Source organism: Bombyx mori, chromosome 11, assembly GCF_030269925.1.
Source record: "Bombyx mori chromosome 11, ASM3026992v2".
NCBI lineage: Eukaryota > Metazoa > Arthropoda > Insecta > Lepidoptera > Bombycidae > Bombyx > Bombyx mori.
This window is the reverse complement of record NC_085117.1, coordinates 14,680,215-14,706,167: the sequence shown is the minus strand read 5'-3', so window position 1 is coordinate 14,706,167 and position 25,953 is coordinate 14,680,215. Positions and strand designations below refer to the sequence as shown.

The 25,953-nt window shown below is 40.5% G+C and overlaps 2 protein-coding genes across 10 annotated transcripts in view; one reads left to right on the top strand and one right to left on the bottom strand.

The window, feature by feature from the left end:
- The window catches only part of LOC101746875 (neurabin-1), a 60,135-nt gene that overhangs the window by 19,964 nt on the left and 14,218 nt on the right, over positions 1 to 25,953 (top strand). For 3 of the 9 annotated variants that reach the window (XM_038014217.2, XM_021352399.3, XM_021352398.3), the window contains exons 1-12: positions 7,883 to 8,043; positions 11,498 to 13,040; positions 18,227 to 18,453; positions 18,714 to 18,913; positions 19,523 to 19,543; positions 20,374 to 20,484; positions 21,344 to 21,590; positions 22,060 to 22,145; positions 22,544 to 22,722; positions 23,478 to 23,614; positions 24,214 to 24,365; positions 24,894 to 25,017. In XM_038014217.2, the coding sequence (XP_037870145.1) occupies positions 8,041 to 8,043; positions 11,498 to 13,040; positions 18,227 to 18,453; positions 18,714 to 18,913; positions 19,523 to 19,543; positions 20,374 to 20,484; positions 21,344 to 21,590; positions 22,060 to 22,145; positions 22,544 to 22,722; positions 23,478 to 23,614; positions 24,214 to 24,365; positions 24,894 to 25,017 (3,030 nt within the window). In that variant the 5' untranslated portion in view covers positions 7,883 to 8,040. Of the gene's footprint in view, positions 1 to 4,016; positions 4,112 to 7,882; positions 8,044 to 11,497; positions 13,041 to 13,778; positions 13,993 to 14,589; positions 14,778 to 18,226; positions 18,454 to 18,713; positions 18,914 to 19,522; positions 19,544 to 20,373; positions 20,485 to 21,343; positions 21,591 to 22,059; positions 22,146 to 22,543; positions 22,723 to 23,477; positions 23,615 to 24,213; positions 24,366 to 24,893; positions 25,018 to 25,953 lie in introns of those variants that run through there. The other 6 variants (XM_038014214.2, XM_038014216.2, XM_062671225.1 and 3 more) reach the window with 6 other exon arrangements.
- On the bottom strand, positions 4,590 to 11,305 carry LOC134199723 (thyroglobulin-like). Its single transcript, XM_062671236.1, has 7 exons — positions 10,481 to 11,305; positions 8,557 to 8,656; positions 8,127 to 8,203; positions 7,549 to 7,734; positions 6,604 to 6,775; positions 6,207 to 6,286; positions 4,590 to 4,836 (listed from the first exon to the last, which is right to left on the bottom strand). Exons 1-7 carry the CDS (start codon positions 10,731 to 10,733, stop codon positions 4,649 to 4,651), a joined length of 1,056 nt encoding a protein of 351 aa, XP_062527220.1. The 5' UTR covers positions 10,734 to 11,305; the 3' UTR covers positions 4,590 to 4,648.

Below are 25,953 nucleotides of genomic sequence, written 5' to 3'. Positions count from 1 at the left end.
TGTTTACGCCTATTTAGTCCTATCAGAATGTGCTCCGTGAGGCGGTGCACTTGTTGTACGCACGAGTGTTTTGAGCGGAATCCGAACTGTTCGTCTATGAGAATTTTGTTCGCGGTAACAAAATTCCAGAGGCGTTTCCTAAGGAGCCGTTCGTAAATTTTTCCTATCGTCGAGAGGAGACTAATCGGACGGTAACTAGAAGTTTCGTTTGTCGGTTTGCCCGGCTTATGTATACCGATAACGTCCGCTTCTTTCCACACCGCGGGAAAGATGCAGTGCGTCATAGCGGCATTTAAAATTGTAGCCAACATTGCTATCAGTTGGACTGGCAAGAGTTTAAGCGCGCGGTTGTGGATGCCGTCGGAGCCGGGTGCCTTCCTAGGTTGTAGGTTGTGGATCGCGTCTCTAACTTCGTCGGTGGTAATGGGGGGTAACGCGTCCGAGGGCGGCAGGGAAGCTCTGCGCTCGACCTCCCTGTCGACTAACTCGGTGTGTTCGGGGTCCGCGTGTTGAGTGCTGGTGGTGCACTGCTCTTGCAGTGCGTCGGCCAGCAGCTCAGCCTTGTCATCGTCATCGAATGCCGGTGGTTGGCCTGAAGGGCGTACGAGTGGAGGCATAGTGGCTATAGTTTCGGATTTGAGAGTCCTAGCTAGTCGCCAGTATGCTTGGTGGGAGGGCGCGAGTTGTTCTAAATAACTATGCCAATTATCGTTACGCGCGTCGCTTAAGCGGGAGTGGACTTCGCGTTGTAGACGACGCATCCGAATCCGGTTTGAATGCGTGGGAAGACGATCGTAGGCCCGGATTGCCGCGTTCCTAACTCTTAAGAGATTCCTAAGATCGGGGGACAGTCTGATGCGGTGGAAGCTGTCCTCCACATCGACTTCTTTAGAAGATCTAATGATCGCGGAAGATATGTGATCGGTAATGATGTTTATGGATTCGACGGTGTCCTCGGGGGATAGATTCGAATCCGGGCCGTAAGGGAGGATTGGCGGAGCGGTGTCGGCTAGGCACGTGCCCAGCTTATTCCAATCCACCATGGTCCTCGTAACAGTGACTGGGTTGTGGGGGCGACCGAGCTGCATAACGACAGGTCGGTGGTCCGAGTCGAGCTCTGACATTGCTTCGATGGAACGCAAGCGCAGAGTTACGTTCCTCAGCAGTGCCAGGTCTATAGTGCTCGGACGGAGCGCGATGTTATACGGATAACATGTTGGAGTTGGGGGACCGACTACTTCAAAGGTAAGGTCGTCTATAAACGCGTCGAGACGCCTACCATTTATGTTTGAACTGTGGCAGTTCCACCTAGTGTGGTGGCAATTTAAATCGCCTGCCAGGATGACGGAGTCTCCCATGCCGAACAGTGACTCGATGTCACTGCTCAGAAGGGGCTTGTCCGGGGGGAGATAAACGGATGCGATGACGATCGGCTGGTGTCCCGTCAGCGAGATACGGCACACTGACGCCTCGATATGTGAGAGCGAGGGAGTATCGAGAGGGACAACGTGCAGGGCCCGCCTATAGTAAATGGCAGTCCCGCCTTTGGAGGCGGTGAGTCTGTCATTCCTAACCATGACGTAATTCGCGACTTTCGGGTCGCGACGCGAGGGCTTCAGACAGGTTTCCTGCACTAATAGAATATCTACAAGATTATCGCGGAGGAATTCGAAAATTTGATCGCGTTGCCGCGCGAGTCCGTTAGCATTGTAGAATGCTAACGTAAGGGAATACGGTTTTTCTCTACCTTTTTGCGCCATTGATTACCGGTAAAGATTTTATAACGTACGCGACACGGACTCATAAACGTCCATGTGATCGAACGCGGCCGCGAGCCGCTGTTCGGGGGTTGTCGACCTACGGATAGCGTCAGCGAACGATCGCAGACGGTCGAAGTTCACCGCGGTGACGAAGTCGCGCACGAGCGCGAAGTCGTTGGCGGCAGAGGGTTGCGGGGGACGGAACGCGGGCGCGGGGCGAGGTGCGAGCAGGGGCTGAGGCGCGGGGCGTGTCGCGAGCGGGGGCGGGGGTGCGGTTTGTGTTCCCGCCTTCGTATACGGCAGCGGCTTTTTCCACGCTGAAACCGTGGGAACTGCAGCCGGCACGAAGGCAGGTTTCGGCACTGAGGGTGCCGAAGTCTTTGGGCCGACGGTTCGCGGAGCTGGGAGGGTTGAACGCTTGCGCGGAGCCCTAGGACATCCACGGTAGTTCGCGGGGTGCCCTTGCTTAAGGCATAGGACACAGCTTGGGGGTTCGGTCGCGGTTTCCCTAACACGCGAGCAATCTAGTGTGGCGTGGTCGCCGAGGCACTTTACGCAGCGGGGGCGCGCGTGGCAATTACGAGCCGAGTGGCCGTAAAGCTGACATCTGTAGCACTGCCCGGGAGTGCCACGCTTGTGGGGGGCTTCGATTGAGATCCCGGATAGGCCGCAAATTGTCGTGAGACATGCGATCTTCTTTTTGGCCTCCGGGGTGGGTTCTAACGCCACGAGTATCATATTATAGGGCTGTTTGCCCCGCCCGCTGTGCATCCGGTGCACACTAACTATCGGGAGGGCCTGAGCGGTCAGATCCTCCTTTATGTAGTCGATGTCGAGTTCTTTAGGGACTCCGCGTATCACTACGCGGAGCTCGCGGTCCTCCTGAAGAGCATAGGTGTGGAAACCTATGTTCTCCTTTCGGAGGTATGCTGAGAGGGCCCTATGGTCGCCCGGCGTTGCGACCTTTATCTGAATCCCATGCGCGACGTTACGCGCATGGGTATAATTAATTTTATTTGCCTGAAGGGCCTGGGAAACGCGGTTCCACGCAGTTTTTTCCTGGAGAATCAGCGGGGGCGGGGCAGCTGCTTTAGGAGCGGGCGCGGGCTTGGGACGCGGCGGCGGGGTTACGCGGCGAGCGGAGTCCGACTCCGGTGTCACGACTACCTGCGGGCGGGAGGCGGTCGCGGATTTTGTCTGCTTCGTCGTGGAGCTCCGGGACTCCACGGCGCGAGTACGCTTTTTACCGCGCGTTACGGTTTGGAACCCATCCGAAGTTCCAGGCTGAGGGCTTGACGCGGATTCGAAATCCATCTCCGATTCGGTATCGGAGCCTGAACTTGAAACGATCGAGGTCGCGGCGGACGTAGCGCGTGATGACGTAACCGACGCGGGCGCGGGGGTGGGGGTAGCGCTAGGCGCTTCGTGAGTCGCATCGTGGGAACGTGCGCTCGAACTTGACGCGGCGGCGGGGGGTGCGCGGCGTGCCTCCGAGGCACGTTTGAAATACGCGGCGACGGACGCGGGGGGGGAGGGATTGCCACGAGAGGCCCTATATGCCAGATATTCGGCCCTAATTGTCGGGTACCTTTCCCGGAGGAACCCGACAAAATCACTATCACTGACACTGTCACGATCTTCAATCATCTTGCTGTCTTCTTGCCCGGGGGGGGCGGCCCCGGGACTTTTGTTGAACTCGCCGAAAGGCGAGGCCCCGGATAGGATAGGATTTGTAACCCCCCTGTGCTGCAGGACAGCAAGGAGCAGGGGGGGGGAATGCCTATGCCGTGAAAACGGCAATCGGCGGGGAAAAGGAAAGGAACCCGCTCGGGCTGTATAGTGCTACAGCAGGCAGAATCGCGAGCGGGGGTCTAGTCTTGAAAAAGACTGTTGTTTTTGGGAAGGGTTAGGAAATCGCTAGCCTGTGAGTGCCACAGGAAGCTGAACGTAGCGATTGGTTTTGCCTTGAAAAAGGCAGTTGGTAAAGGGTGGGTTCGCGGTTACAACACTTTAGTGCACAAAAATGGACTCCGAGACGCAAATCGCAAGCGACCAACGGATCGGCACGTCCGCACTACTGAATTGTAAGCACGATGTATTCACGGTCACTACACTGTCGAGCACAACTGTGAGTTCAGAGACGCGGCTCGCAAGCGGGCCACGGATCGGAAAGCACGTCCGCGCACGACCGAGTCGTGAGCGAGAATGCAGACGAGATGCGGTTGAAGCACTAGTAATATAAGTCGCATGTTCCAGATGGAAGAACGCGGGCAGAGAACGGACGACCCAATCACGGCCTTCGCTGAGTTGAACGCGACGCTTGGTAAATCAAATGACCATCCACTTATCGGGTAAGAAGCTTAATACAAATCAATTTAGAGGTATTTTACCCGTTATCAGTTATTTATTTATCACGATTCATCAAGACGATTTCAATATTTCACGATTCATGTACGTATGTCAATCGTTTCTTTATTTCACTATAACATTTAAATTCCTGAAGAGATTTGAATGTATGGTGTATCGTTAGAACCATTACATCAATCCGGGTGCATCTGATTTGTTTTTTTCTTTAAACGTAATTAAGAAAAATGTCCTTAATAATAATAATGTTTTGTAATGATGCGTGTTACTAGGAGGTGTATGGTAATGGTAGTGCAAGGTAGAGGGGGAAGAGGTCGATCGAAGAAGACATGGGTGTAGTGTGTGAATGACGATATGAGAGAGAGAGGAGTGAGTGTTGAGCTGACAGCTGATAAAAGAGAATGGAAGAGAAAAATTAGCTGTACCGACCCCACCTGGCGGGTTAAGGTGATGAAAAAGAAGAAGAATGTTTTTATTGTTTATTTACATGTAATAAATTGTGAATGTGTATAAAGTATAATTTCTCAGGCGTAACTGGCACATCTATCCGAAGGCCATTCATCTAGAAACTCTATCGGGTAACCGTCAGTATCAACACAATAGTATACGTCTCCAACGTTCTGATGCGGTTGGTAGTTGCCATTAGCCAAACATATTTCCGTCACAGTCATGCCCCGTTCTGGGAAATATATCATGGTGTCGCGAGCACAATCTGAAAGAAAGAAAAAAAAACAATTAATGTATCGGAAAACCGATATTCAACCACTAAAAGTGGTTAAAAATTTGGGTTTAACAGAAGATAAATGCAGACGGCGTAGTTAAGAACCTTTACAATTGATATGGCAGATACCATAAACGTATACTGCGGGTGTTAAACAGCTTTACCTCCAGATACAATAGTGTTGCCATTGCTACGTATGGTAATAGCAGCATTACAGCGAAATACGCCCACTGAATTTCTCGCTGGACCTTCTCAGTGGGTCGCAATTCCGATCCGGTGGTAGATTCTGCGAAGCACTGCTCTTGCTAGGGTCAGTGTTAGCAACTCTTCGGTTTGAGCCCCGCGAGCTCACCTACACACGCTAGGGTAAGCTGAAATAGCCTCCCAAGGCTATCAGCATGGGTAGGGAAAAAAAGAAGCGAAATACCACTAAAAATGTATGGCCTACATGGGCCTACAGCATCGTCTCCAATCGAACAGAAAATTTTAATTATCCATTTTCGTCCGTAGCTACTCAATGAAAAATAAATAGGATCTTTTCATTTTTGTAACAGAGATCCTTGCAGTTTAATTCTGGTACATTATAACTTCTCAAATGGATTGTAAACATTAGATTATAATATTGTCTTATTGTATTTTCCTGTCTTCCATCGTATTTATTCTAAGTTTTTAAATTTCATGTTATCAAAACCAAATAAACGAAGAACCATTTATTTTGTAAATTTAATTGAAGCTCTAGCTCAGTTGATGAACCTACATCACTTTTATCGTTTCACAAATACTAGAGAAATTGTAAGTCGAAAATGTGACATTAAAAGTTTAAAAGCAAACCTTTATAATAGCAAAGATTTTACTTCGTTTCATCAAGGAATATGATAGTGTACTTTAAATAAAAAAAAACTGTTCGTCCTCTTTGACATTTCATTTTTGTTACTTCACTAATTTTTAATATTGTACGTAGAAATAATGAGGGAATTCGAACTATAATATTTGAAGGTTTAATTAATATTTGTGTTAGTATTAACCGGAAAGAAAACCGGGCGTTCAGACGTCCCGTTCAGTTGTTTCACAATTTGTTTGATGGTATTGAAGTATTCATTACAATATTATTGTTTCCCTTCTTTCGAAATAACAATTTGGTTAGTCGCGTTCAACATTCCAACATTACGAAGAGATGGGCGGAATCGCACGTCGTATTGAGAACAGGGTCACGGCTGTGAACCGGTCTCTGTGGCACAATACAAATCTATCAGTCTTAACGGTATCGCTATGTTTGTAATTCCTTCCTACCCCTTACATTTGTGTTGTGTAATTAAGTCACCATGCTGATTTATTTAATCCTTTTTAATATCAATACTTACTGCAATTCATTCTAGACATTTCACTGCTTATAACTTGCCACGAACCCAGTATCTCACCATCCCTTCCAGTACAGTATGCACTGGAAAAATATGCAGTTATTCTAAATGTTGTCTAAAATTATTATAAAGGTCAATGGGTCAAATGTCAAATAACTTTTTAAACTAACGTTAGACGAGTTGGGCCGACACTGATATTCCTACAGTCACCACAATCTGAATAATGCCGTCCACCGTAAAACATAAGGCAGTCAGACACAAGACGTGACAATTCCTTTAAATAATGGCGATCCTGTGCTTTACCTCTAGCCCTTCCACTAGTAGTTCATTTAAAAGAGGTGCTCAATATATTCTGCATTTTTTTATTTGATAAAACACCAAAAATTTAATAGATACATACACTCCGTTCCGTATTTGAAACGGTCCATAGCTTCCATCATAAGCACAGAATGTCGTGGGGTTACCGAAAAACTTAGTGCCATGTTCTGCTTGCTCTTGATTAATCGTTGCCATTGACTGAACTAAACTTTCACATCTTCGCAAGTATTGCTCGCCTGCCACTCCCGCACTATCTGTGGATATATTAGTTAACGAATTCAATTACAGTTAAGTAACATATAGGTCAGATTAAAAACATATTTTCATTAAATGTTAAAAGAATCATAACACTTGCGAAACAGAGCCTGATCGATATAGGAAGTGAGTCAACCTTCAGAGGTGGTTGCCCTCTTTCTCAACACGTCGCTACCGCCCTAGTTCAGAATCAACCTAATTAATAGATGCGCTGATACTTTGCAAAAGTATATAGGTAACTGTTGTAAACTGTTTTTGGCTATTAGAATCTTAAATTAACAAAAGTTTGGTTATATTATTTTATTTAGGAGGTTAACTATATGTAAGTACGTCTTTTTCTGCAGTTTCCGCGAATCGTAGACAAAAATTATTTTTACGGTTTAAACTCCGGTTTTCGGCATTAGATTATTTTTGACGTTATTTTAAAGAAGGCAGGCGAGTTTGGCTGCCGGTAGGTAGTTATCTTTGCTGATTGACGTCAACACTTCTGGAGACTCTTAAGGACTTTTTCAAACCTAGTTTGAAAAAAGGACGTGTTAGAGCTCTTGGGAAACGTCGTTGGAGGAGAGCTATTTATATGCAGGATATGTTCCAAAAATAATCTCTTAAAAGGCATTGGGGTTGGAACAACGCTTCGAGATAATATAGAAAGTAAGAATAGTACCGAATGAGAAATTTCGATGGTTAAATTATATAATTTGACATTTTTATAAACAGAAGAAAAAATTCTTACACCGTCAGATTCTCTTTAGACGACTGATAAGGTACTTACAGCACGGCAAACGCTTCATATCTTCTTGCGGAACTGGGGTGACCGTTGGCTGTCCCGTTTTAACATTTGCACACCAGCATAGCCCATCATCACATTGTAAGGGCTCATAATCACCGTTACCAGTACAGTGTAGTGTTACAAATTTTCTTCCCGATGCTTCTATTTCGGCTCGTCTTCTGCTACATGCTAAAAAATTAAAGGTCATAAGACAAAGCATAAACTTAGCTACTTTTGTCTAATATGAGCAGAAACAAAAATGTCTTTGGTTAATATAATGTCACGGGACATTGACAGTGCCTCGATAAGGCTGTAAACTATTGACAAATCAATATTCTTCTCACACATATATTTGTTTTTGAAACCGAAATTTAGTTTGTACGAATCAATAATGCAATGTGGATAAAAAGCTGCTAAATTTAAAACGAAAATATTTTTTGAATAGATGTCATTTGAAAATTAATTGTTAAATTAAAAGTATCAACAGTAACAGCTATGGTATGTCATACATTTTATCTGTTTGTTGCTACATATTTAACTCTCGGGCAAACAGCACTAGATAACTAAGAATGCATTCTCACCGCAACTCATGTCACTAGCTTCATTCCGCCACATTTGTCCAAATATTCTGTTTCCATCTTTATCGGAACAGAAACACCTGTGTAAATTGTATTAAAACAAATAAATATGTCTCATTCTTGCGTTTGGATACAGTAATGCATTGGCACGATGGATGTAACTCGAAACTAGTATAATAATTAATGAGTTTAATTTTTTGATTGTAAAATATTATATCAAAATATTTGGGTAACACCTAACATTATATTATGACGCGCATCGATGTGTTGTTGTTGCCGATCTATACATATATACTGTGTGATTAAGATGGACGTTATTTTGAGACTTCCACCTGATCTGATGGGTGGTAACATTTTTGTGGCGATCTCTGAGTTCCGGTGTTCGCTAAATTCAATGAAGTCGTGAGCTCTTCTGTACGTATGTAAAACATACCGTCCTGTGAACATATCGCCTTTGCATTGTACTGGTCCAAAAGAACCATCAGGTAAACAGCTAGAAGGTGGTTTGCACTCCGTACCATCGCCCGGATCAGCTACAGAACAAAAAGAGTACATATTAGAAATTATCTCTGTTAATTTTACTCCCTTTTTTTTATTCTACCGAGCTGAGAGCCTTGATAGGCTATTTCAGCGTAACCTTAACTAGTAGGTGAGCTCACGGGGCTCAAATCTGACGACGTTGCTAACACGAACCCTAGCAAGAGCCGTGTTTCGCAGAATCTACCACCGGATCGGAAACGCGACCCACTGAGAAGATCCGGCGAGAAACTCAGTGGGCTGTGCCTGTGGGTTAATTTACTCGTGGAGCCCTTCGTCGCAAGCGACGGTTTCGACGAGAACGATGACCGGTGCTTGAGGCACCTAAAAGCACCGTTAGTGGATCGGGAGAATCCGAAATGAATGTTTGGGGCAACGTCGACTGCTTTCCATTCTGTCCGCAGGATCGGGAATGTAGTTACCGGCGGCCATGATGAGAGGGTTCTCGTGTCGTGCCGCTTTATCGAAGTGGTTTTACTCACGATAAAATTTTGGTTGTTAAAGTCATTTGGTACCAAATTATAAGTTTATTTTTTGCCCTTGTAGGTAGACGAGCGTACGGACGACCTGATGGTGAGTGGTTACTGTCGCCCATGGACAACAGCAATGCCAGGGGCAGAGCCAAGCCGCTGCCTACCGCTTAATACTCTCCACAAGCCTCGTTTGAAGAAAGACATGTCATAGCGCTCGGGAAACACCGTGGAGGGGAGCTCATTCCATAGCCGGATGGTACGTGTCAAAAAGAACTCTGGAAACGCACTGTAGATGACCGCAGGGGCTCCAGCTAGTATAGATGAACTCTACTCCGGTGGCGGGCGGTGCGATGGTAAAAACGAGATGAAGGTATCTCGAACAATTCTTCAAAAGTGTACGATTATACAAATGTAAAGCTCCACAGTGGGTCCAATGTGTTATTTTGTTATAAAAGGATGTTTGTTATTATTAATTATATGTAACATTATTATAATTAGTAAAGCAGAGCCAGTAGCTTTAGGAATGACCTTTATGATTTGCTCACATAATATCTAAAATATCGCGTTCCACTTAATTTATATCGCACGTAAAACAAAGTTGTTTTTTTACTGCATTAACGAGCTCATAAGCTACCTGATATTAAGTGGTTATCGCAGCTTACAGACGTCTCAACTTGAATAACGCTGCTTGACTTGGGACGGGAGGTCGCAGTCACAATTCTATTGTAGTCCGTGTCTCAAACACCCCTTCAAACCGGAACGCATGACTGTTAGCGACAAATCTAGCTACTATATAGGTTGGTGATTCCCGCGCGGGCCGACAATACGCCAAGTTACCACTTCAAAACAATTGCGCAATAGTTGAATAAAATTATTTAAAGAAACAATTTATTCGAGTTAATAATAAGTCCTTTCTCGGAATCTGCGGTGGTCGTTCCTAACGACTAGATCGTATAACAGGTAACTTCCGACACGTCAAAATAAGTTAAATTTATAAATATTGCATCCACTTACTAGTGGTAGGACCTCTTGTGAGTCAGCACGGACAGGTACCACCACCCTGCCTATTTCGGCCGTGAAGCAGTAATGCGTTTCGGTTTGAAAGGTGGGGCAGCCGTTGTAACTATACTTGAGACCTTAAAACTTTATATCTCAAGGTGGGTGGCGCATTTACGTTGTAGATGTCTATGGGCTCCAGTAACCACTTAACACCAGGTGGGCTGTGAGCTCGTCCACCCATCTAAGCAATAAAAAAAAAAGAAACACAGAGACTGCATCATTTTAAAATTATCAAGTACAAGCTCTATAAATTAGAGTATCAATAAAGTAAGCCTGAATAATGCTTACTCGGGCCAGGTAGTCGACACGCAGGACAACAATTGAAAATGTGTACATTTGGTGCCAAAACTTCGCCAGCAAGACAATCAGAAACTGTGGCGTCGTGGACACAGGTTTGCGCGACTTGACACTGCGAATTCACCACACAAAACCAATAGAAACACAATGCTAACACTATCCAGGTCCTCGATAAATGAGTATTTATAAAATACATTTTAAACAACAAAAAAAATATACACTTATTTGTCCCACCGTTTATCATCGAATATAATTTGTTAATTATTGTTCGAAAACGTTATCAACGATAGCGGTATCATTGAAATCTTATCTACTTGTGTTTATTTTAATCAACTGTCGATTTGATTCATGTCATCCGTGTGTATTTGAAGCAGCACTTTCATAAAATATGGAGCTAATCATATTTCACTGTGATTCATTTTATATCGGGATGTAATTTAGCAAAATGTTTTAATTCTTGAAAATTGTTTAATACATGTATTCTACATTCAAAGTACTGTAACTTGACACTAGTTCATGTGCTCAAATTCCATTTCATTATTTTAAAAGATTTGTAGAGTTTTATATATTTGTATTGAATAATATCATCAAAATTATAATTTGCAACTTCAGGTGTACTATCAAATATCTAAGGCCATTTTGGACCATGACGACCGGGTGCAAAACTCATTTAGATCCGATCCGCGATTATCCGAAATAATGAAAATAATATTTTTAAATTAATCTTAAAAAAAATTTCAATGCCTACTCGTATAATTAAGAATTTGAATAAAAATAAAGCGTGTTATCAGCGCTATCGCTATCTCAAGTAAAATTACTCAGAGAACGATCAAACAGGGCTAACGTCGCGAGTCGTGCGCCAGACCCCGTTCTTAGCGCATAACACCTGCGCTCGCACGCACTTCGCATGGCTCTTATCTTATTTTATCTGTTACGTGCAAACGCGTTCTATTTATTACTCTTAGTTCATACAGCTATGTTATTGAGTTTGTGAAATTGTCTTTTCAGATCGGATTGAAACGGGCGTACCCGGCTAGCATGGAGGAGAGCAAGAAGAAACATTCGGGCACGAAAGTTTCTAAAATTGCGAATATTTTCCAAGGAATGCCGTCAAGAGAAGACGACGATATGCGCGGTAGCGATGTGACAGTCGTGAGGACGGAGAGCCATTTGGCGCGTTTCAATAACGCTCGAGCGCTATTCGAAAAATTGGGAGAAGAGAATCGTGGATTTCGTATTGAGAAATCTCCTTCAGCTGCAGCTAGCTTTGCTGGTACGCGTGGTGGTCCGCCTGTGGCACCATCTCGATCGCGATCCAGTTCCGCTGGTTCGGTGAGTCCACCGCGCCGAATAGTAACACCAACGCCTACTGCTGCGAATGCAGTTAATGGTGATAGACTTGCCAATGGTGCATCACAAGCTCCTCCGAAACCTGCAAAACCCAGTGTTTTACCCAAACCAGAGAAGCCAGATAGAAAATTCAATAAGGAATTGATTGAAAAACAAAGAAATTGGACTGCACATTTCAACAAATCAAAGCAGAATCGGAATGAAATTGAAACTAAATTAGACTACAAATATACAAGTGGTATTCAAGAAAGAAAGTCACCGGAAGCGTCTGAACGATGTGCGATTCCGTCGCGTGTGTATTCACCCCCACTTTCGCCTTGTGCTGGCAACTCACAACTCGAACGTCCAACGACCCTTCCTTCATCACTCATCAATCGCGCCGTTCCTGTTACAAAGTCTCCGAGCCCTGTCAAAAATATTATAGCTTCACCATCGCCCAGATCGAATAACATTTTGGTATCGCCTGTTTTAAGAACCGATAATATCATTTCACCGCCTGTGCGAAGTGACAATATTTTCCATAAACACAAAACAAACATAAACGCACAGCAGATGGACTTGACAGAAAATATTTATCCTAAAAGAAACTCTTCAGTATCACCACAAAGAGAAGCTGGTTTTGTAGCACCGCCAGGAGCAGAACGATTGCAGTCCCCGAAAGCGGTTGACCGGACATCTCCTGTATTGGATGCGGTGGTGGCAACACAAAGCAATCAAAAATCTCCATCACCATCGGCTAGAACATTAAAGAACCCTGTTTGTTCTCACGAACAAATTAACGTAAATACTTCCGAACCTGATCGATCTTTGTCACCATTATCTGATCGTGCAATACAACCACCAGAATATCCTATGGACGTAGTACCACCAGATTCTTGTACGAAGTCTAATGATTCTTCACCGCAGCTACCTCATGACAAATTGGAAGAAAACAATTCTCTGCCCGTAAAAAAGGGTATTGAAACTGATTTGACAGCTTCTCAGCTGTCATTGGATAGTGAGTACAGATTGGAGAAAGATTTATGTTCCGAACAATATGAAGATGATGATGATGAGAAAGCAAAACGGCGTTCTTCAACTCCTGAATCTCCAGCGTGCGAGAAGAAGGAAGATGTGCTAAATTTTCCTGTGGCATCACCACTTGCGTCTCCTGTTCATCACAATCTGAACCTATCGCCGCCGTCCTCGCTACATCCATCAGGTGAGTTTTTAATGTATTTATGTTATGATGACGTGCGTATAATGTTTATATTGAATGAAATAGCTAATCTTATCATCCTCCGTCTCTTTCTAGACACTAAAACTTTTGTTTTATCTTAGTGTTATCATTACAAAGAAACGGCAATGACGTATAAGTCTAGTGGTTAGCGTTAAAAAGTGTTGGACGCCATCTATTTGGCTTGAGATAATATTATCGCACCTTTGTAATGGGTGTTTTGTGAAATTATAAGATATAATTTATAAGGGCTTCATTAATATATTGTAATAACGGACATCTATCTATCTTAGCCTTCAAATCTGATCTCAGGATCGCTTCGTAGCAGACATAGGCAAAATAGTGGCTTCGCTGCCAATCCGTGTGGTTTTGTGTTATTTGTTATGCCATTCTTTTATCATTGTAGTTATAGTCCGATGATATACATAGTTAAACTATTAATAAGTAGAAAAGTATCTAATTGCGCTAGGACTGATGTACGGTATAGCCACACCAAGCACGGACACTTTAATGTTATCGATAATTTAAAATGGAGCTTTTTAAGAAATTATGCTTATCGAGTTATCTTTATTGTGGGAAGTAAATGTTATCCATAGAAAAGTTTAAGTGGGCGTCGATTGACGTACGTTTAGCGGTCTCGTTCTCATTGGGTTCAATGTAATATTGAGGAAGTCAAGGTATTTGAGTCGTTGCGAGACTAGCCAGCCGATCCCGATTTAGATGCGCCAGCGGCGTCGCCTCCGCCGTCGCGACGCAGTAACCCGAGCGACTTCGCCCCGTGCGCTTCCCTACGATTCTTACTTATACCGATTCGTTTCATTTACAAGTTCAGAAATAAACCCGTTAATACTATTAAAACTGTGTTCGTGAAGTGAAACGTGTCGCTCCGTACATCACAAGATCAATTTCGTGTTTACGTTTTTACGTACGTACGTTCGTGAGTTGTAATCGAATCGAATTCTTTCCGAGCATTCTGAATTTGATATCATGCAGTTAAAGTTATAGAATATGAACGTTAAATTTTTTACTTCATGTAATATCGTAAAATAAGTTCAGATTTACGAAGTATCAGTATCAAGATAGGAAGGAGTAACAGTTGTCTTCCATGTTCTTGTGTTTGTCATTCGGTTCGCGAAATAAACGACAAACTGTCATTTCTGTTTACAATATACTGTCGTGAACTGTATATAAGATAAATAACTCGAAGGTTTTAAGTTCCGAATCATATTTATTATCGTCAGTCAATGAATACAATTGTTGTTTTTTTTTTTAAATGAGCAATGACGTGTGTGAAATGAACCGTAATTTTCACTGTGTTTGTGTAAGGTTATAAATTGTTTCGGTTGCCTTTGTTGGCGACTTGTTTATCTGCGGTTGTGTTTGTTTTCAAATTGCACAGGCACCGGTGTCCGACGACGTTCCGCTCGTAAATTTTTACCGTACACATTATGTGTATATATGCTCTGTTCTTGTAGTAGTTATTTTTTCTTGAGCCAGTCGAATGTTTTGTTGTTAATTTTTATCGTGAAGATAGGGTGACGAAATATTAATTTTTGTATTTGAGTGAAGAGGACAAAATACGTCGTTTAGAAATAAACGTTCGCGTGAGTGTAAGCGGTGTAAAGTGCAGAAAACATCAAGAATGGTGCTGTGATGAAGTGGGTGCAGAGTGCACTAGCTGCACGCACACGCAAAAAATGCGCCTGTGCGGCTGCTGTGTTGGTTAGTTACATATTATTCTAAAATATTAACAAATCGTATTCATAACCATATAGATGTCATCAGATAATAAAGTCGTAAAGGTGTGTACTCATATTCGATAACTCATTTAATTGGCACCTTTACGTTATTCAACTTTATCTACACCAGCACTTTTCATGAGTGAATAATGTCAGAACTTACTTGAATGAAATGATGTGCTGTTAAATAGAATTTTATAAATCTAAACTGAATCGCTTATTTAATCAAAATATCCTACTAGGTTTAATTTATGACACTAAAACTACAAAGTTTTTTTATCTTTTTAAGTGGCAAGGCTTGGCCTCCGGCCCAATCCTAATCCTAACATCCCAAAAAAAAAAACAAGTTTTATGTATTTTTATTGCGTGGGGGAACTTCTTCATAACTTGGCGTAATGACTAAAGATTACCCGATTAGGAAAGCTATCTAAAATTTATTTATGTGTTTATGTATATATAATGATTACCAAAACTATGATATTTCGAATATTAAAAATTCAATGGAATTATTTCATACGCACATCAATGAATATTTCGTTATTACAAAAGCGCTCAAAGATTATGACTCCAATCAAAGAAATTTGTTCAGTAGCTATGTATGTATTCATATGTCTGCGCGCCACATGCTCGAGCCAATTTAAAATAACGTTTCAAATATTAAGTTCGGTATTAATTAATAAAGTGGATATGACTCGTCTCGGGTTCGGGATCGCGTGACCGATCCAACGGCAATACCGATTCCTTTATGTTTCTTAACAGTCGTGTATGCATGCGGTGTCCGTTCTTGCGCTAAACGTAAACGGTTTACGGTACGAATTGATCTGGCGGCCTTGACGTTACTCGACCTTGAACACGTCATTCGATAGGTACTTAAATATAGGTAATAAAAAAAATACGCTTATGTTTAATAGTACGATTTTTCTTTTCATTTTGTTAATCACTAATAATTTGAGCAATAATCAAATGATGATCGACAATTTATCGATAGCCTTATGACATTAAAATAATGATTTTTTTTTTGTTTATCTATCTAATATATAAAATTCTCGTGTCACAATGTTCGTTCCCATACTCCTCCGAAACCGCTTGACCGATTCTCATGAAATTTTTATGCATATTCAGTAAGCCTGAGAATCGGCTACTATCTATTTTTCATACCCCTAAGTGATTAGGGTTGTCCACCCCTAACATATTTTTTTTATTTGGACATATTTTTTTTGTTATAATGAGGTATTATGTGGTTGAATGAGGTTTTGTTATTTTAATTATATATTCCCTCATCGTTCACAGCACTACATACCTCTTTCACTCATTTACCACATCCTTACACACTTACAATAAGTTAGTTTTTTTTTCTACACTAGAAATTCCCTAGAAATCTTATATATGGCAAAACAATGTTTGCCGGGTCAGCTAGTTTTTATATATATTTATGATATTGACATATAGACGCTACTAGTGTTATGTTATTCGCTGTTAGTTGTCCGTGATTATATTCGAACTAACAAAAACAATAAGAGAGAAGCTGTTTTAAATGGCAAAAAAATCGCAGCTAAACTTAGTACGTATTTTTATGTATTAAAACACGAAAGTAGTCCTGTGTTTATTTGAAAACTAACTAGATTAACAATTAGGTGGTTGATTAATATCGTGTTTCAATATGTATATAGGCCTAGAGAAGAGCTTAACAAATAAAATTCGCTAATTGATTAAACAATCGGAATCTGCTACACATTTTGTGTAAATAAGGGCTTAAATTTGTTAATAGTATTTGATATTTTGTCCTTTTTCTGCAGCGCGATTTGTATAATTTGTATCGCAGTTAAACGTTGACGTTATTGTACAAAATAATACGCATAAAATTATAACTCTAATAACATTATCTACGTACATGTTTTAACCAACTCCTCATGTCTCATTGTTCAACCGTTCTCGAAGTCGTCGTGGCCTAAAGGATAAGACGTCCGGTGCATTCGTATGTAGCGATGCGTCGGTGTTCGAATCCCACCGGCATGCGCGGCAGGTATCAATTTTTTCGATGAAATACGTACTTAACAAATGTTCACGATTGACTTCCACTGTGAAGGAATAATATCGTGTTGTAAAAATCAAATCCGCAAAATTATAGTTTGCGTAAATACTGGTGGTAGAACGTTTGGGAGTTCGCACGGGTAGGTTCCACCATTCTGCCTATTTCTGCCGTGATGTCAGTAATGCGTTTCGGCGCTTCGGTTTGAAGGGCGGGGCAGCCGTTGTATTGTTCAAAGTGAGAACTTACAACTCATGTTTTGTACATGGGCTCCGGTAACCACTTAACACCAGGTTGGCTGTGAGCTCGTCCACCCATCTAAGCAATAAAAAAATGAGGTTAATTTATTAACGAGAATAAATAAATATTTTTCATCACGTGGGTTCATTTATTAAATATTATATTCTATTTTTTATTATTGTGCATGTGTCTGTGTACTCAGTTCATTTGGTGTTAACTCCATCTGCTAACCACTTCTGGTAGCCTATAAACATCACAATGACATGAGCTCTAAGACTCAACCATATTGTGTAACGTAATTGCTGTTTCACTCTTCGAACAGAAATGTATGAAAGCTTCGTGACAATTGGGTGGGATTATAGTTTTATTTATTTATTTTTTGCGTACCTATTTGCTGGTAAAGGGCTATTCCAGCTACGCCCGGACGGGATTTTAGTATCTAAGTACCTATGCAAGGCGTGTAGGTAGACACTCCAGATCATTATCGATTTTAGCCAGTTTAAAGCTGATTATATTAGATTAATATAAATGTATCGATTTTACTTCCGAAATTTTTACGATTTGCGCTTTTAGTCTATGAAAGGAACGCACGCGTTGATCACAGTCGCGTCATTCAGTTAAAGATCGACGTAGCCATTTTGATAGTATCCTAGAATCTGTAAGTAGTTTCCAATAAAATTAAAGATTGTTCTCAAACGTTATACGTTATAAATAATTTGATCTAATTTGAATGTTTATTGTTTTGTGGTGGGCACCTGTACTCTTGCTTCGTTATTACGGAAATGAGAGTATGCGCTAAATATAGATATAACCTCATTAACCTAAATACTATGTTGGTGTTTTCATCTCGGCTTCAAACGGTACTACTAAAAGAAATAGATGTAGAGTGTATTTGTCATATTTTTTTTGAATCATTTGTCACATTACAATATTTGATTGAAATATCCTTGATGATCAATTAAGGGACAAAAAATTCTGAGATGTTCCTCTTCAATTATGACACTGAATGGAATCTACACGAGACAAGAATGTAAATCTGAAAATAATGGCAAATGAATTGCGTATTTTTTTATAGACGATTTATCAACGACAAATAATTTTAGTGTAAATAACTTTTATCGTCTTCACAAACTTCTAATAATAAACATAATGTTGTCTTAAAGTGGGCGGTGGACGTAAGTCGTCGGAAACTGAAGAGACTCCACCGAGACGCGGCGGCTCGCGCGCTTCGAGCGTCTCTGACGAGGGCGGGTTCAACGAGCCCTCGCCGGAGGTGGTGGCGCGATTGAAGCCAGCCGACTACCGCGATACTGCCGCCTCGCTCACCGCCGACCAACGGGATGACGAGCGTGCGCGCTCTGATGCAGATACGCTTTCAGTGTTGCAACAGGTACATTTTGTGCTCGTAATAGTGCTGTTTTTAGAAAATGTACTTTCAGACAGTAACGTTTCGCTTCGTAGTCTATTGGAAAGGTTTTCCTGAGAAATAGCACTCACAATCAAGAAACAATACAGTCACGTTTTAGTTACATCCAGCTTCAAGATCGTGTTCTCATTTACTAGAATGTTAGGTTTTATGTGATATAGAAATGTTTCCATCGTATCTGTCTACATCTGTAAGGACACGTTTGCCCGATTGTGGAATTTCAGGACTCCGGTGTGGTTGTGAGCGAGGCGAGCCAAGGCTCTATAGAGGTGCTCGACAAGTCGACCACCAGCCAATGGAGCGTGTCCGAGGCCGAGAACGGCGAGGCGTCGCGCGACGTGCAAGACGCGCGCTGGGACGACGCCGACACCAAGCAACCCGACAGCATGACGCCCGACGAAGCCGAAATACTGCTCAGCAGCAGGTGATTTGGTCGTATTACTTCCTCACACACATCGTACACGCGTAGTTACACGCACGATAACGATTTATCGTGTCGGTGGATCTAAAAAGTTCTTACCATTTTTTTTCTATTCAAAACCTGATGAATTATAGTGCATCCAGTTTTGTAATTCTGTGCTAATTGTCTTGTGTGGATAACTCACTATTTCTTCGATATTGTTTATATTTATGTAGAAGTATGTAGTTTTTGATGTCATGTAATAAATAAATGCTGATAAATGCAAAAAATTAGACGACCTCTTTGTTTGCAAATATGTTTCTTCATGTATATTATTAAGACAGCGAAGCCTAGTGAGTTGTAAGAAAAATAACATGGCTTAGTAAATTTTGAAATACAAATCTTAACATAAAATATTTTAGTATATTAGTTGTTATTTCTTTTTATTATGCATGGATATTATTATTTTTGTAGTATATCTCTTTAGTGTTTTTGCTATACGATTCGCTACTTATGCAATTATCTATTCCTTCGTATAATTTGTTTGGCTTTTATTATTTAAATGTTGTATTTTATCATTTGCATGCGACCTGTCCGCACAACGCTTCATTTTTGCCCTGATCACATTTGCAGTATTCTGGAGAAAAAACTTAGGTAAGCTCTGTCCTGTGTAGTGTTTGTTTTCTTTTATTTTCTTATATTTCACGGTCTGAGGTTGTATGGGCAATTGTTAGATAGTAAATTAAAAATATCATCTCATCAATACAGTTTATTTACGCTCCAAAATAAGTATTTACCTAATTAACTTTTTCATATTACTGTTTTGTGTGTAGTTTTGTTTTTGTAATTATTAATACCACGAATGAATCAACCACCATCTTAAACAATAGCAAGTATACTTATTTTGGATCTCAAACGGTATGTATTGTATTATTAATAAAAAAAGTAGTTATTTAGTAAGTAGTAAATAATATGAATTTGACAACAGTATTTGCCTTTATAATAGTATAATAGAATGGGGCGGTTTTGCTGTGCTCTAGGCATGGGCATTGTCTATATCCATTTATCGTCAAGGAATGGTTGAACTGGTTCGATGTTGTTCATTGTATGAACGGTTAAGTTATAGATACAGTTTTCTTGATAATTTCTGTTCCAGCAGTAAGTTGTTGTGTTACTATAAGTTGTAAATATAAGTAAATTATAATTTCTTGTTATTTTATAATTCATATGATATTTTTCTTGTATGATATTATTAGACGAAAAAACTAGTTAAAATTTTATATATAGCCCCATAAAAAACCTTTTTTAATTTAATTTTTTTTTTTTATTTTTTACTCCCCAAAATTTCATTTTACCCCATTTCAATTTACCCCGGTTCCCCGATCGCTGTTCTAAACCGATGTTTCTATGACCGTATTATCTAAAAGAACTCTCACGTGGACTAAGCAAACGAGAGTCCTTCATAAACTGGTTATGTGTTTTAGACAAGAAGCTCTACTGTCGGATGAACAGGCGCAAGAGATAGTGGCGATGCTGTCGCACGACAACGGCGTCTCGCTCAACGACAGCTACCAGTCCGTGCTCTCTTACGAGAGGTAATTACATTTAGGGCTTTACTAAAATGCCTTCAACTTCTGACGGGACATACGACCTACAATGACTAGACATAGACTAAGACAGAGACCTGATAGGTGTGATTTTCATAACTGTTAAAATTTATTATTCTTGGAAAATAACAAATCATAGGTGTTGATTCAAATATGTTGATTAAATAATATATTTCAAAATAATATTTTATAGTGAATTATGAACTAAAATGCAAACCATTTTGAAGTCGCCGTGGCCTAATGGATAAGACGTCCGGTGCATTCGTATGTAGTGATGCAACGGTGTTCGAATTCGGCAGGCGGGTACCAATTTTTGTAATGAAATAAATATTTAACAAAATATGTTTACGATTGACTTCCACGGTAACTACTGGTGGTAGGACCTCTTGTGAGTCCGCCCGGGTAAGTACCACCACCCTGCCTATTTCTGCCGTGAAGCAGTAATGCGTTTCGGTTTAAAGGGTGAGGCAGCCGTTATAACTATACTGTGACCTTAGAACTCATATTTCTAGGTGGGTGGCGCCATTTACGTTATACATGTTTATGGGCTCCGGTAACCGCTTAACACCAGGTGGGCTGTGAGCACGTCCACCCATCAATGCAATAAAAAGTAAATAAAAAAAAACCTTTTGATAGGCGGCGTCTCCAAAATATATTTTCGCGTGCCATCCCTACACTAACGTCCAAGACAAATGAGTGCAACCAACCAACAACTAACTTTTAATTAACTTGTATCAAAGTAACAATTACATAGGAAAATATTCTGAAAAACGACGTTTGATTAACGTTGATACGTTTTGTATACTTTTATTTTGGTTTGATCATTAAGTGTTTCGGTTTTACGCAGTATGCAGTCCGTGGATGAGAGCTACGAATTCGTTTCACTAGAAGCGGACAATGGAATGGCCGGTGGCGACAGGAAGCTGCCCTCCGAGCATGTTAGCGAGCATGTCATCGAACATGTCGCCGAATCTGTCGCGGAGCCTGTTGGCGAACCGGATTCAGTGTTTGATTGCTACCCGCCGCAGCACCTGCGTGAGCTCGGCGAAGAGAACGGAATACATTATTTCGAAGATGGTCATTTTTATACAGAAGTATGTTGTTTTATTTTTTCTTTATTTTCTTTATATAGGAGTAGAGTCAATATAAAATCTGCCAGTATTAATACTAGTCTAAAATTAATTATAATGCCATATGAAAAAGTTCAGGTTATAAATAAGAACACTGCAGTATACAACTCCCCTTAACATCATTAATTTTGCTAAGCTCAGAATAACTTGCCATTTATTGCCATATAAGTTCTTGGTTTCTGGAACTGCTCAAATCTGCCGTACGGACTGTGCCGATTTTAATTTAGTCTAATGAATGCAGTTTAAATTGTATGAGTTAAATAATTTTTTTCAATGGTTTTTTCATAACAAATCATAAAGTCCACAAAACCCTAGATCTGTTTTCGGGAACGGTTTTCACACACTGTATGAGTTGTGAAAAAGACAAGAAGCGATAGTAATTATTTCATGTACTATAATTGATCACTCATACAATGGTATGTTTGTACAACAGGTTGCCGGCTTACCTCCAGAGGAGGAAGAAGAGGACGATTATTACCCACCAGTATTTGTTAAAAAAAGTTCTAAAGTTAAATTCAGGTTAGTCATTTTCCATATTCAGTAGTATTAAATTAAATATTGAGTAATATTATTTAATTTAGTAACCATTATGTGGGTAGCTAGCTCCAGTTAAGTAACAAATAACAGAGAGCTGCTTCCGTAGTGTTGTATTAAAACGAATGAAGATTACAGTGAATAAGTGTATAGATGCCTGGATGAAACAATTTTAGTGGAAACCTCGGATTATTATACACATGCATATTTGTTTAGTGCGTGTGTATGTTACTGAACTTCTACTAAACGACTGAGCTGATTTTGATGAAATTTTTGAAATGTTTTCGAGTGGATTAGAGAATGGTTTAGATACGCAATTAAATCACGAATTACTGTAATTTAAATCGTAAAGATCTAATGCAAATATTGTGATGTTGTAACAGCACGAATCCGATGCGCGTGTTCTCGACCCACTCCGTGAGGGAGTACGACCGCCGCAACGAGGACGTGGACCCGGTGGCCGCCTCCGCCGAGTACGAGCTCGAGAAGCGCGTCGAGAAGATGCACGTGTTCCCCGTCGACCTCGTCAAGGGCGCCGACGGACTCGGCCTCTCCATCATAGGTGACGCACACACGTGTATAGAAGACAGACGATAGTACTAATGACACCTTTGATGATGGAACGGAAAAAAATCATATTTTTAAAACGTTTTATTAGCTTTATTTACACGCCATCATGTTAGTACAGCTAAATGAAACGATAGATTAAAAAAAAAAGACATTATTTCCTAATTTAAAAAAAAACAGTTATGAAACACAAAATAAAAAACAGCTGATGCTCGGATCAACGAACGCCCGGGCGCGGCGTTTCTTTTACACGCACACCAGCGCGGCTCTGATACCGCGCTCCCCAAATTGTATAACTTTGTAGATACAACATTTCCGTTTTCGGAAGCGGTTTTTTAACACCCAATATACCGACCGATACGACACCGTAGCGATATAAGAAAAACGTTCGTATGGTGGCCGAACCAAAAGACATAAACGCCTTCTATTCGCTTTTGTAAGTCCCATTTGTCTGTGAGACTGCTGATCTATTTGATGGGAATTCATTGGCGGATAACAATGTTTGCGAAATTAATATATGTAGATAGATAAAGCAATACTTAGCTCGTGTTTCTGTTGATTCGTTTCTGTTTCAAAATGACTGTCAATCAAAACACGATGTATAAATTCCAGAATAACACAATATTTATCAATAAAGCAACATGAAAATCGTATACAAACAAATAAACGGTGCAGTATCAAAATAATATACAATTCACTTTTGTTTTATATTGGGGTCACTCAGAGAGTAAATAACTTCTTTGTGTACAGGTATGGGTGTAGGAGCGGACGCCGGCTTAGAGAAATTAGGTATATTCGTGAAGACGATCACCGACAGCGGAGCCGCGGCCAGAGACGGCCGGATACAAGTCAACGATCAAATTATAGAAGTGGACGGCAAAAGCTTGGTAATACAGATTATATATTAGACCATTATTTTTGTATAAGTCGTCGTGGCCCAAAGGATAGGACGTCCGGTGATTTCGTGTGTAGCGATGCACCGGTATTCAAATCCAGCTGGCAAGTACCAATTTTTTTAATGAAATACGTTCTTAACAAATATTCACGATTGAGTTCCACGGTGAAGGAATAACGTCGTGTAGTAAAAACTCGCAAAATTATAATTTGTGTAATTACTAGTGGTAGGACCTCTTGTGAGTCCACACGGGTAGGTACCACAACTTTCCTATTTCTGTTGTGAAGCAGTAATGCGTTTCGGTTTGAAGGGTGGGGCAGCCGTTGTAACTATACTGAGAACTTAGAACTTATATCTCAAGGCACGGCAGAATTTACGTTGTAGATGTCTGGGCTCCGGTAACAACTTAACACCAGGTGGGCTGTGAGCTCGTCCACCCACCTAAGCAATAAAAAAAATACCAAATATGAACCTAATTATTTCGTATTATATTCGTATATTTATATATATGTATTATAAAAACAATGTTTTCTTGGAATTCGCGGGATTAAAATAACAGAATAGTCTTTATTCGTTTTATTTTGTATTCAGGTTGGGGTGACGCAAGCCTACGCGGCATCGGTGCTAAGGAATACGTCGGGACCTGTGAAGTTCCTTATAGGAAGAGAAAAAGATCCAGAAAATAGTGAAGTAGCACATCTGATACGACAGTCGCTGGCCGCCGATAAAGAAAGGGAGGAAAGGTAAAAGAAAATTCGTTTATTTTAATTATTAAATAAATAAATAAATGGCTGTACTGAATATTGAAGTCTAAATTATTAAATAAAGCCAGTAAGATGTAGGGCAATATTAAAGGCATAAGGTCAGATATTATGCGTGATTTGAAGTTAGTGATCTTAATTGATCCATATAAATTAAATTGAAAGATAGTGCGTTTGTCTTTTATGCGTTCCTAAATCAATTCATTCAATTGTGATGTGATGAAGATGCGACATCATTTTTTTTTTATTGTTTATATGGGTGGACTAGCTCAAAGCCTACCTGTTGATAAGTGGTTACTAGAGCCCATAGGCGTCTACAACGTAAATGCGCCATCCACCTTGAGATGAGTTCTAAGGTGTCAGTATAGTTCAAACCGTAAACGCACTACTTACTGCTTCACGGCAGAAGGCGGGGTGGTGGTACTTACTTACCCGTGCGGACTCAGGAGAGGTCCTACCACCAGTTAAAGGCACATTCTATTTTAATACAAAAAAAATTTTAAATTACAGAGCGACTCGTGAACGTCAACGACGGCAGCAAGCTGAAGAGGAAGAGCCCAGTCAGCCTCCCGGCGCTGACGCCGCGCATTCAAGACATCCAGATATCAATGAGCTCAAGTCGTTTTTGCAAGAAGTAAGTGAAACAAGTATACCGTTGATAAATGCTCAATGTTACGACAAATTTTATTTATTTATTTTTTATTGCTAAATTAATAATATAGGTCCAATGTATTATAAAATAATGCATGGAAATAAAAGGATTTGCAGATTCCCATCAATGATCTTTGATCTATTGAGACTAGTGGCCCCCCGTAGTCGAATTTCGACTATAATTAATTGAAATTATAAGTTTGTACACTATTATGATTCTATTGTCAAAGATTATTATACTTCTTTAATCACAGACTTCACCAAGACTACACTTTAGACGAATATTAATAAAGACGAACAATATTTAATCTATTATTTTTTAAAGGTATTTTATGACCTGGTAACTAAGACCTTTAAGACATGTCTTATTTTAATTTATATTGTTATTTTTATGAAATATGATAATATGGAGTGAAATGAAATTATGAAGATGATTAATTTGAGACATAAATCAACGGGGATAAAATGAAATGTAATGAGATGATATGGGATGAAATATAATCTCAGTAAAATGGTGGTCATTTACTGAGACTTTTTCAGTGGACTTTTTGGAGGATCCAGAGAAGTTACGTCCAGCGATTTTCCCACATTTGTGCACTTTTACAGATATTAAATAGTTAATAAACCACCGTTATTACACATTTAAACCTGAAGAAACACTAAATAGACAAAAAAAAACAAATCGCACAACTTCACTCGCGTTCCCGCCAAAAAGTCACCATATTTAATCTATTCTTAATTTGACCACAGACTATAAGCCATAAGAAACATTTGACAATAAACAAATAATATGCATGCGTATGTGTGTCAAATACATGGTAGCGTGTGTAATAATTTTTTTTTATTGATTTAATGTATTTTTTATGCATAATTTAAAAAAATATTATTAATCTGCACTACTTCTTTATATTCTCTATAA

Coding starts and splice junctions, on each gene's coding strand:
- LOC134199723 (XM_062671236.1), bottom strand. CDS start 10,733: ATGATAAACGGTGGGACAAATAAGTGTATATTTTTTTTGTTGTTTAAA. Junction 8,204..8,556: donor GGCGATATGTTCACAGGACG/GTATGTTTTACA, acceptor CAATTTACACAG/GTGTTTCTGTTCCGATAAAG. Junction 6,287..6,603: donor TTTCAAATACGGAACGGAGT/GTATGTATCTAT, acceptor ATATTTTTCCAG/TGCATACTGTACTGGAAGGG.